The 12,854-nt window shown below is 37.7% G+C and overlaps 1 protein-coding gene and 1 pseudogene across 1 annotated transcript; both read right to left on the reverse strand.

Moving 5' to 3' along the window:
* Positions 1-639: 639 nt before the first annotated feature.
* LOC145946466 (uncharacterized) lies at positions 640-2,005 on the reverse strand. The gene is made up of 2 exons (XM_083056080.1): positions 974-2,005; positions 640-657 (listed from the first exon to the last, which is right to left on the reverse strand). The coding sequence occupies exons 1-2, from the start codon at positions 2,003-2,005 to the stop codon at positions 640-642; spliced, it is 1,050 nt and encodes a 349-aa protein (XP_082912206.1).
* Positions 2,006-8,534: 6,529 nt separating this feature from the next.
* LOC145946467 (uncharacterized) lies at positions 8,535-10,597 on the reverse strand (annotated as a pseudogene).
* Between the last annotated feature and the right edge of the window lie 2,257 nt (positions 10,598-12,854).

Here is a 12,854-nt window from a genome sequence, read left to right on the forward strand (position 1 = left end):
GAAATTTCAATTGTAAATTTTTGAGTTTATCTTTACTTAGAAATGATGCCAATTTATCGAGACTAGTATTGAGAAATTTATATGAATCGATAAAACGTAATTTAATATTTCTGGATTTGTCTTCAGCAATTTGAACAGTTTTTGTAAATGATATATATTTTTCTTTAGTTATTGGAAGTAATTCGATTCCTCCTTCGAACGCTGTAGCTATTTCCTTAATTATGAAATGTGAGTCGTAACCGGATAAATTATGAAATACTATTGGAATGCAAAAAGAGTTTTTATAATTTAAGTTGCAATTTGAGTGTGCTGGACCTCGGTACCGCCCGGTCAGATGGCAATGATCGCGTACGCGTGTATCGTCATCTTGCGTGAATGGTTTCTCACATATATGACAATGCGTCGCGCTATGAAATTTTTCACACTCGTCTGATGTTAAATTTACCATGGGGACGTTAGTTGCTAAAATATTCTTTACGCGTATCGCTAAATTTTGTAGTTGTTTGGAAAACCACGAAACGCAATCTACACTACGACGAAAATAATACTCGGATAATGAATCGTCATATGAGCAATGTACATAATATGCTATACTAAATACTTGGTGATGTTGAAAGTTTTTTTCTTCTTCCGTCTTTGCTAGCACACATTCGAGATCTGCGTATACGATAAAAGGAAGTCGCTCTTTGCGATTAAAGTTGTTGAACGCGAGCCACTTGTCCTTATCGCTCGGTAACCGGATAGCGCAGTCATTCATCTTTCCGCAGTCTACCATATGTGACTGCAACTTGTCTTCCGAATGGAAGTAGTGTAAGCATCTGTAAAACAAATAATTAGTTTTTTTTTTATACATATATAATTTATATATATATATTACATTTTTATATATTTTATATATTGCGTTTTTAATTAAATATACGTACCGATCGCAGATATATTTCTTGTGATCTTTTTTGCTCAATTGCGAGCTCACGAGCCGGGAGAGATTCTTGATCCATGTGAAATGTCCAACGCTGTTGCTGTCTTCCACGTACAGCAAGTTGACGTGTCTGTCTTTCTTCTGCTCACTGAGACGTATCGATACAATGTTCTTTTCTTCGATGCTGTACACATTTATCGAAATGTTGTTTGATAGTTCAAACTTTTTAATTTGATTCACAGTCACTGGAAACTCAATGTCTTGGAGATTCAGCACTGTCGTATAATGCGGATATGACGACGTTCTCTCACTATATTTTGCAACTGGATGCAGAGCAGCGACCACCGCCCACGCGAAACATGCATTGTCTTTTGATTGCACGTTAATCACTGCTCTCTTCATCATTATTTCTCGCGGTAATTTAATGTGACATCCCGCACGCATTGGATTATACTTGTTTATATTTACAGTTAAATTGTTTATTCGCGATAATGCCCAACCACTATCACGTTCTTGAAATTCTTCTAGCGATGCTAGTGTGGGCTCGATAATGCGGCGTTTGTACCAATCATGTAAATCGGAGGTGCGAAAGATTTCAAAGTTTTTAGTGTTGACACTTTTATTAGCGCGCTTATCGCCTGACACAAACTCACCATTAAATATAGTGTTCACTTTTACACTAGTGTGTTTTTGCAACACTTTTTGCACGTGTTCGATCACAATGTCTTTGGCATCCTCTAGAAATTGACGAGGTTCGATGTGGTTGCTGTTTATCACCGCACCAGTCAAGATGCGGCTCTCGAACGCCGTATCAATCTCTCGCCATATGAGTCCGATGTCTCGCGAACTGCTTCCGGCACCTGCGTGTACAAAACGTCTGCGTACCGAATTCTTCAACCCTTCGAGACGTGCGATTTGGGAGACAAGCGATTGTCGAACTCCGATCGGTAATCGTGGACGTTTTATTCGACTTTGTTCTTCCAGCGCTTCGATGTATTCGTCACATTGCTGCTCCCACACAATATATTCCTCCACCGAATTCACCCTTGCTGATTGCTCCATCAAACTTGCTTCCAATTGTGCCATTTTTGAGATGCTCTTGCTGAACCTCTGACAATGATACTAACATAGTATGCCTCTTTACCATCCTTTTTATTTAATCGTAGAGATCATTGGCACTCGAGTATGTTGCACTTTGTGATTTTGTTACGTACGAATGATGTATCGACCTTGAAATTGATACATTTTTTGCACATTTCGCGAGATTCATCTCAAGATGAGAGCGGTCGTACATTGGCGCTCGAAAATTTTAATTATGTTGCATTTTCTTGTGATTTTGTTACATACGTTTTGAACACCTGGGGATGATATCATAGCAGCCGTACATTGGCGCTTGAAATTGATACATTTTTGTACATTTCGCGAGATTCATCTCAAGATGAGAGCTGCCGTACATTGGCGCTCGAAAATTTTAATTATGTTGCATTTTCTCGTGATTTTGTTACATACGTTTTGAACACCTGGGGATGATATCATAGCAGCCGTACATTGACGCTTGAAATTTTGAATATGTTGCATTATTTTACATTTAATATTTCATTGAGGATGATGTCATAGCAGCCGTGCATCGGCGCTTGAAATTTTGAATATGTTGCATTATTTTACATTTAATATTTCATTGAGGATGATGTCATAGCAGTCGTACATTGACGCTTGAAATTTTGGATATGTTGCATTATTTTACATTTAATATTTCATTGAGGATGATGTCATAGCAGTCATACATTGACGCTTGAAATTTTGGATATGTTGTATTATTTTACATTTAATATTTCATTGAGGATGATGTCATAGCAGCCGTGCATCGGCGCTTTGATGATTGGTTAAAAATAATTTTGTGTCAGCAATAATCCCCACCCCATTGCTTTGTATCAATAAAAACTTGTAATAATGATTTAGTATTGTATCAATCACTTATGTGAAAGGTTCTTTTAAAAATGTACTCCGCCAGCATGAATTATTACGTTCCAATACAAGAAATGTCTAAGAATACAAGTGACAAGTAAGTTTCGATTCTTTTTTTTTTGTCAAAATAAAGATTTTTAAATAATGATTTTTAAATAATTTTTGAAATATTGTTCTAATTATTTTTATAGCATTCAGCGTGCGACTCGTATACTTGGGCGAAGATATGCTCTAACCGCAACATCCTATAAATATTTGGAAATAGGAATCAGCGTTGGAGCTGTATCATATGTGGAATTAGCTCTTGGTGATAATCGAGGCAACCACATAATATTGCCTATTGAAACATGGATATCACTAATGCGGAAACGTGCGGACATTGAACGATTTTTACAATCATCTCAAACTCCATTACGGATTCGATATCTAACAATAGAAATTGTTAAAATATCGGATTCAAAAATTGTAAAATTAACATTATTTTCACATAGCCAGAAATACACATGATCTATACATTTTTCAAACTCAAATAAATGTAATAGAGTCGATGGCTTCATATATAAAAAATTATTGGATAATGTTAATTTTACAATTTTTGAATCCGATATTTTAACAATTTCTCATCTTGTGAATGAAAAATTTAAACAATTTGCAACTATTTTACAACGCAATAATATTACTAATGTATGTGATGCTGTAAAAGCGATACGCGAAAGTGATGCATACGATAGTGAATCACTCATAGATTGTGAAATATTAACATGTGCTGTAAATGATATTCTTCACGATGTTTGTAACAAATAAAATATTTTTTATTGTTAATCTATGTTTAATTATTTCTTTCCCAATAAGATATAGCTAACAAAACTATTTCTTCGTTCTCTGGAGATTTAAAAAGTGATGTTCGGGGAGGAACCTTATCCTCCCGAACATGTTCTGGAGCCATTATGGGCCTAGTAAGTATTTCTTTTCATTTAAAAATTATTAAAATAATAAATTGTTTAATAAAATAAATATATTTAATAAAAATTTCTGTCATGTAGGAGTTCCGCCCTGCCGCCTCACAGCCACCGCCCCACCGCCACCTCGCAACCACCACCTCACGCACCGCCTCGTACCACAAGTGGTGATACATGGGTCGATCGTCATGGAATATCATATCGACCCATGTGTTTCGATCATCATGGCGCTGCTTTATATATTTTATGTATAAGTATATGTATAAGTATATGTATATAATATTTTAAATTTTAAATTCACACACACACACACAAACATTTTGTAAAATACACACACACACACACAAACATTTTGTAAAATATACACACACACACAGTTATAAATAAAAATTACTTTAAATATTAAAAAAAAAAATGTATTTATTTTAGAATAAGTCCTCTCCCCTTCCTCCTATTAAAATCTTATTAATTAAAATTACTGTAAATATTATTAAAAAAAATTCTCTCTCGCGTCCGCCTCTCGCGCTCTCGTTCGCTGCATCAGCTCTCGCGCTCTCCTTCGCGTCATCTCGCTACCTCTCGTCATCTCGCGCTATCTCTCTCACTCTTGCATATACGCCTCGCTGCAACACCTCGCGCTCTCAATCGCCGCATCATCATCTCGCTACCTAACCATCTCGCACTATCTCTCTCGCTCTTGCATATACGCCTCGCTTGCGTCATCTCTCTCGCGTGCGCCTCGCGCTCTCCTTCGCGTTCCTCTCTCCCCGCAGACCCCTCACCAACAAAGCTTCATGCGGTCTTTCGCGAACGCCTCCCCCTCCCCGCGGACCCCTCGCGGACCCGTCACCTAAAATCGCGGACGCTCCCCTCCCCGCGGACCCCTCCCGGATCATAAAATCGCGGACGCTCCCCTCCCCGCGGACCCCTCGCGGACCATAACCTCGCGGACGCCTCCCCCTCCCCGCGGACCCTAAAATCGCAGACGCTTCCCCCTCCCCGCGGCCCCCTCGCGGACCCTAACCTCGCGGACGCCTCCCCCTCCCCGCGGACCCCTCGCGGACCCGGTACCAAAATCGCGGACGCTTCCCCCTCCCCGCGGACGCCTCCCCCTCCCCGCGTGACGTCATTCCCCCTCCCCGCGTGACGTCATTCCCCCTCCCCGCGTGACGTCATTCCCCGCGCCAAGGGTTCCCCTCGCCCCTCACCCCCCCTCATTGCCCCATGGGTTAGAACCGGCCTAGTATCACTACTAATGTGTATTTTATTTATTTCTTCTCTTTATAATTCCATGAGCTCATTTTATGTGTATCCAACGTAATCACATATCATATTTGAATATTAATTCGTATATTAATACGTATATTAATACGTCTTACATAATTGAATAACTGCTTACTAGTATCATCTGCAATAAAGATATTTGTCGGAAAATATATTAGATTAAAATACTTCTTTATTTGTGCATTGCACATAAAACTTGCATCGGCAGCAGTAGAAATAAAAGGAATCATTTTCAGCGAAATAAGAATTATTTTAGTGATTTAGGAAGGAGTTTTTCGAGTCTAATAGTGTTTTTCGTAGGATATGTTGTACTGTTATTATTCTTATTTGCGCGTGGAACTTAGAAAGCGCCATGTAGCAGTAGAAGTGGGAAAAATGATATTTGACGAAACCAGAATTTTTTTGTGATCTGAGGGGCATTTTTTTTAAATATAAGGGTGTCTTCCGCAGAGTGTATTTTACTGGTTTTAATTCAATTTTGTGCATGACAGAAGTCGCCGTTTGTAGTAGTACAAGTGGGAGAAATGATTTTTGACAAAAGCAGAATTTTTTTGTGATCAGAAGGGCAGTTTTTTTTTAGTATAAGGGTATCGTCCGCAGGATGTATCGAATCGGTATTAATTCTGTTTTGTGCGTAATTCTTAGAAAGCGCCGTGTGTAGCCGTAGAAGTGGGAGAAATGATTTTTTACGAAACTAGTTTTTTTTAATGATCTGGGATCTGGGGTGCAGTTTTTTTTTTTAGGTATAAGGGTGTCTTCGGATGAGTATGTCAAAATATTATATTCTCTGTATTATACTACATATATACTCATATATACTACATATATACATAAATATTATATACTCTGTACTATTCTACATATGTATATATATTGTATTTTGTTAATTATATGCGTTTTTAATATTTGCTCCAGGAACGTTCCAAACTTCAATCAACTTACACGGATGGTAATGCGCGTCAGATTCAGAAAAAAATAATTCTTCATTAAACTGCTTATTTTGTGCACAGGGCACGAATTTTACTTATTGCAATACCAAGATTTTTAAAAATTAAATCTCAATTCGAGATTTTTAATTTACCCCTCTGACCCTTCTAAAGAAACGTAGACAAGAAACATATCGAAGCAAATTCGTTGAACCGGGAACCGGGAGTCTTTCACTTGTCGAGCAACTCTGCTCTTATCACTAAACTATTCATAGATCCCTCATCTTGATATTTCTCAATATTTTTTGCCTATAAATATCTTTCATAATAACGCCATCTTTCCGACGTAAACTAACAGTTAAGAATTAAAGGCTTTGTGTATATTAAATATAAATTCATTGACAAATAAGAGCTATACGCAGATGGTAACGCACGTCAGATTCAATGAAAAATAATTTTTAATGGGGTAAATTGAAAATCCCGAATTGAGATTTGATTTTTAAAAAAATCTTGATATTCACTAAATAAAATTCCAGTGCACAAAATAATCAGTTCAATAAAAAATTATTTTTTATTGATTCTGATACGCATTACCATCCGCATATGGCTCTTATTTGCTAGTTAAGCAAATTTTTTTAAAATGCATTGTTATAAGATATTCGACTGTATCCAAACTTTTGGTCCACCCTGTATGTATTAAATATTATAATTTGCAGTTTTGTATTTTTGACGAAATTTATTTTTTGTCAGTGTTAATACTTTCTGGATATAATCTTTTTAATTTTGATATTCTTTTGAAATTTATTCAAAGTATTGTACCTATTTTTACAGCAATCTTGGTTGTTAAATGTCGAAAATCCTGATATTAATTTGGAGATACTCAATGATCTTGATAAACGTCTCGCTGACTGTGTCGAAGAAAAATCAATCACATCAGAAAGCATTAAAGTTAATTAAAATAATACTTCGAAAATGTAACAAAATATTAATAAAAATATTTGTGTGTATGTGTTACATTTATTAAATTAATATGAGTAGAGTAGATAATCCAACAATGATCTATATAAATTTCAGAAGCTTATATCTTTTTCAATTATTGAGTTGGAGATCTGTATTTTTGCATACAGTTTATGAATTTAGTTGGCTACATAATGTAGAAGATAACTTATAAGTTATTTTTTAAGTTTAACCGCAATTTCAATTTATTTAAAAAAATGTGAAATGGTTTATTGTGTACAGGGGTGTGTAAACAATGAACCACATATGTTATACTGTGAATTGTTAGTTATTTTAGTTTCTATGTTTTAAAATGTTTATTTAGGAAAGAGGTAATTATAAGACATAATAAATAAGATTAGGGTAGTATAAATTTAAAGTTAACTTAATTATGTTGTTTTTATTATTTGAAGTTTACAATCAAATTTTAATATTTTTATTATTTTTAATGAGACTTTTTCTCAGATTTTTTTAGATTATTATTTATTGTAGCAATTAGTCAGTTACAAAAAAAAATAAACTGTTGTTAACAATGAAAACCATGGTAGTAGTAAGTGGACATGTCCCGTCATAATAAACCCCCACCACTCGACCACTGGCGCCGGCCCCCCACCACTCGGTCACTGACGCTGTCAGACATGGCCCGTCAAACTAACCCCCACCACTCGGCCGCTGACTCAAGAGAGGGGAATGGTGGGCGGAATGCCGATTGGTCCCGCCGGTGAAACAAAAAAGGGTAATAAAATGTATTTGCATAGGTTCCGGTGCGTCGAAGGAAATCTTCGATAATAATTACGGTAAGAAATAATTGAAAAGGAAAAGATTACGCAATATTATATTTAAGTAGACGACCAATGACATGACAGATGGGTGACAAAATTATCCGACAAAATAACGATAAAAAACTGAAGTCGCCGTGGTATACCGAAATCATTGTAGGGAGTATGACATCCCCCGTCTACCTCTTGCGGTAGAGCGAATGGGCACCGGCAACCATGTATAGCGCTGAAAAAATTAACAAAAACCACAAGCATTTATTTCGGCTAAGCGTTTACTCAGCGTCGCATTGACAGATATCGTCGGAAGCAAAGGAAACAAAAAGATATACAAAAAATACTATCGGCCAGCGTCCGTTTACAATTATGGCTAACCGCTTACTCAACGTCGCATTGTACGGGTACTATCGGCACCTCAGGTAACAAAAAGAGTCCTAATAACAAACACGTGCATTGTTTAAAAAGGAAGAGATTACGCGGGAATGATGATATGTGTATTGTTGTTCGTACGACGAAGCGGCTCGTCGTTGGGAGAGGTGAACAGGAACGTGCAAACATGCAAGATGAAAAAATTTTTGGTTGGGAGGGAAAGAAAGAAATAGACTTTTTTGAGTAAAAATATATGTGGTTTATATAAAATAATGTTGCTATTACACAAAAAGTTACAATAATATTCATGGATACAATTTTTGTTTCAATACTATTATACTTAGGTGTCCGGCTGTGGCGGCGCGCAGACTGGCGGTGGCGCGGAGGCTCTGCGTGGGCTGGACGACTCTGACGGTCCATCCGTTGAGTCGCCGGCCCATTCAGTGCTTCCGCTGCCTGAGTTTCGGGCATGCGGCATCGCGGTGTGAGTCCTCAGTAGATCGCACCGCGTGCTGCTTCAGATGCGGCAAGGAGGGGCACCGGGCAGCTTCGTGCGCGGCCCCTCCATATTGTGTAGTGTGCGCGGGGCGTGGGCGGCCGGCGAAGCACAGATTGGGTTCGACCAGCTGTGCCAAGTTGGTCGTTCCGCCCAAGCGGGGTGATGGGGGACGCGAGAACGCTCCCAAGGGTCGGAGGCAGGCCCCGGGGCGCCCCGATGGGGGTCCTCTAAGGGTGTGCCTGTGAGTGTGTCGCAGGAGATGGAGGTGGACCCGGCTAGCGTCGGGCTGCCTTCCTCTCCTGTTTTGCGTGGTTGAGCGAATGAGTTGTCGTTGTTAGTTTATATATTGTGTATGGGGAACGCGGCCGGCATTCTCTCCCTCTTTGGGGGGAGAGCGGCTGGCTCGGTTGAGTCTCCTGTCTGTGGTTTTTCGTGACGTCTAGTGTTTATATGTGGGCTGCGGCCTACCTGCTCCCCGGAAACGGGGATCGAGTGGTCCGGTTACGCCTTCCGTCCTTGGTACTTAACGTTTCGTTGTGAAGTTTAGTGTGGTAATGGGGGCTGCGGCCAGCAAGTCTCCCCTCTAAGGAGGGAGCGGCTGGTCCGGTTACGCCCTCTGTCTTTAGTCCATACGCGTTTGTCGTATGCTTGGTGAGTGAGAGCGAGTCGCTGTGCGGCTCGCCGTTCGGGGCTGGCAGGGGAAGAGAGTGAGGGCTCTCGACTCCATTGCACGTCACCCTGGGACGAGGGGAGGAGGATTGGTAGTCTGGTCCTCCTCTCTAGCTCGTAAGAGCACGGGATTTGGGTAAGGGGGGGAGATCTCCCTTCGGGAAGGGCCCGGAAACGGGTCAGGCCATGGGGAAGCACCTGAGGTTATGCGCGAGCGGTTCCGGGTGTTTCCTCGTTCGGCTACGGGCTACGGACTGGTTTTAGGGCATCGGTACTAACATCGGGGTTAGTACCGTGTGGTATTCAGCCTGGCCGCACCGGTGGTCAGGTTGTGAGTCCCCCACAAGTCCGGTTACTCCCCCTCAGGGGTGCCGGACGAGTGCGTAAACGCATTTCCAGTCTTAAAAAAAAAAAAAAAAAAAAAAAACACTATTATACTTGTTATTTGATTGAAGTAAAGCGAGATTAATTCCAAAAATGTTATCTCAAAATATACATCGAGAAATGTCAAATCTTTTATTTGTGTGCGTACATTATGCTCTATTTCCTTGCTATTACCTCTGATTGTAAGTTTTATAACGCTGTTATTAATATATTTATTGAGCGGTAGATTAATTTCTATTTCTCATTAATTATATACCGCGCACATTCATTAACACTTCAAGAAATTAAATTTAATTGATTCAAATTTGCGTTCACACAATCAACTATATTTTCTAATCCTAAAAAAGTTGCTCTCTGCATCACTATTGCGATGTTGTAAGTTTTTCATTTCTTCGCTACTGGTGCGTTTGTTTCCGCATCTTCGACGTTATCGGAAGAAGTATCTCCTTGTTCATTTTCACGATACGCTAGTAGAACAGCTCTTGCCCCATACGCGGTGGTAAAATTCATAATTATTGTTGATAATAATTGAACTCAAATTAATTTTATCACCGTTTAAGTGCAGACACCCATTCTATATTTTCTTGAAATTTCTGCCACGATTCCATATCGAAGCAAATCCCTGACGCTCCATGAGATGTTAATTTAACAATCGGTTGAAAATCCAGCTCGTTTCCGTTCACAGCCAACAGTCCCACATGAAGTTTCTTTGTATATGATGAATTCAATCCATACGTTGTGGACAACAGCATAGGCTGATTTATTTTTTCCTCGTTGTTGCATCCTGGTTTGGAAACACAGTTGGAAGCCGATGGTTTCGCAAAATTCGAAATTTCCTCGTGATTACTCATGATAATTGTTTCTTCTCGAAAAAAATTATCGAATATGCGCCGAGAGAGAAGTATTCGTTGAATAAGTATCGAGAACCGTAAACTTTCTTATTAACGAAACTGAGCGTTTGGATGTCGGCGACCGAATGATATTAATCATTCTGAATAACCACAGGAAAAGAGATAAAATAGAAAAGTGGATGGGAAATGCGCGCGCACAATAATAAAAAACAACCCTGATATGGAATTTTACAAACAATTTAGAAGAAATAAAAAAACAGAATATTCGTAGAGTATAAACTATTAAGATTGTACAGCTGTATTTGACAAAAATGCAACGCGAATGTTTACAAGCTATTCCAAGATAAATTTTATAACAATAAAATGTTGCAAAAGAAGCCGGACGGTGTTTCAAAAAAGATGTAGGAGTGCGTAAATATAATAAAATCTAGCCTATATAATTGTTTAAGATGTAGGCTGAAATACTGTTTTATCTCTAAGAAGAATTTCTGAAACATGGGGGAAAAAATGCGAAAATCTGTGTATTTTGGTATTTAAGAATGATAATAAGAAATGGTAAAAAAAACGTAGAAATTGCTTATCTCAGCCTCAGTCTTTCTGAAACCTTCTCGTAAAGTTTACTGTAAAAAAATTGCTCTGAAAAATAATGTCACTTTAATTTTATACAATATAATTTAATTGTACAATATAATAATTATAATTTTCTAGAAAAATAGATATAAAAAAATTTTGTCAACTAACAAAAGGATGTTCTTCCAATTGGGGCACACCTCCGATTGGGTCCAATTGTTTCAGGTGACTTCAGGAGATCATATTAAAGTCAGCTATCAAGATCTAAACCGTGGCTTTTCAATAATTCAAAAGTTATAAACAAAAATATCACTAAAAATTATTAAAATCGATATAAGAAGATTAAGCCTCAATGATCTTGACCTTGACATATGTTGTCAAGATTACTATGTTCTGACTAACATTCAAAAAGTTTTAGACGTCGCTCATTGTTTACGAAAGAGTTACGAACAAAAATGATTCATAAAAAACTGTAATTCTTAATCTTTGAAAGAAAATTCGGATAAACTTCCGAAAAGGGCATACCTCCGATTTTTTTGAAACTACGTATACTTACGTATTTTGACGTGCTGATTATGAATATGATAGTGAAAATTGGCGCAACTTTCATTTTCATGGTGAAAACCATAAAAAATCGTCAAAAATTGACGTTTTTTGAATTTATTTTATCAAATACTGGAAAATTCAAAAGTATGTAAAAACACAGATACGTAGTCCCGTTATACGTAGAAAACTATAATACAAAGGCTGACAGTACTGCGTAGAAGTCCCAATATATGGCCTCGCTTTGCGTGGAAAGTTGCAAACCCAATGGTGGAACCTCGCTTCGCGTAGAAAAGTGTATGCGTGGACACAGTGGGTTCCGCCCCCCTGTGGGGGGTTCCACTATAAAAAAACTAGACACATAGGTTCGGGTTGAACCTCGCTTCGCGTGGAAAGTTGCAAACCCATGTGGAACCTCGCTTCGCGTGGAAAGTGTATGCGCGGACACAGTGGGTTCCGCCCCCCTGCGGGGGACATGTGAAACCTTGCTTCGCGTCCAAAGTTGCAAACACATGTTCGATTTACTAAACATAAATAAATGAATAAATAAATGGATAAATTAATAGTAATCTTACATATATGTCAAAGTCAAGATCATTAAGGGTTGATTTTCTTAAATCTATTAACGATTTTAACAATTTTTAGTGATATTTTTGTTTATAACTTTTGAATTATAAAAAGCCACGGTTTAGACCTTGATAGCTAACTTTAATATGATCTCCTGAAGTCACCTGAAAAAATTGGACCCCATCGGAGGTGTGCCCCATTTGGAAGAACAGCCAAATTAATTATTTGTTACATTAAGATATATTACAGATAGATAAGATATATTACAGATATTACAGATAGATTGCAGTAATTTTGAAATTTAGCAGCGCCAAGTTTTTTTAACTAAAATTTTTTTATTCTTTTTAATTTTGTATTTATTTTTAGTTTTCGCATAAGTTTTTAATTTTTAATTTTTCGCATAAGTTTTGAATTTTTAATTTTTTGTATAAATTTTTAATTTTTAATTTTTGTATGAATTTTTAATTTTGTTTTCTGTTTTATATTATCTTTTTTTATTAAACATTTTAGAATATATATAGTTATTGGAATGTATACATATAATTTTTTATTTTATATTATTTTATATAATTTTTTA

This window comes from Prenolepis imparis, unplaced genomic scaffold, assembly GCF_030444845.1.
Source record: "Prenolepis imparis isolate NDT839.2.m4 unplaced genomic scaffold, iyPreImpa1.0 SCAF_16, whole genome shotgun sequence".
NCBI classification, from domain to species: Eukaryota; Metazoa; Arthropoda; class Insecta; order Hymenoptera; family Formicidae; genus Prenolepis; species Prenolepis imparis.

Bases quoted from the DNA above. Each gene is read 5' to 3' on its own strand.
- LOC145946466 (XM_083056080.1), bottom strand. From the start codon at position 2,005: ATGGCACAATTGGAAGCAAGTTTGATGGAGCAATCAGCAAGGGTGAAT.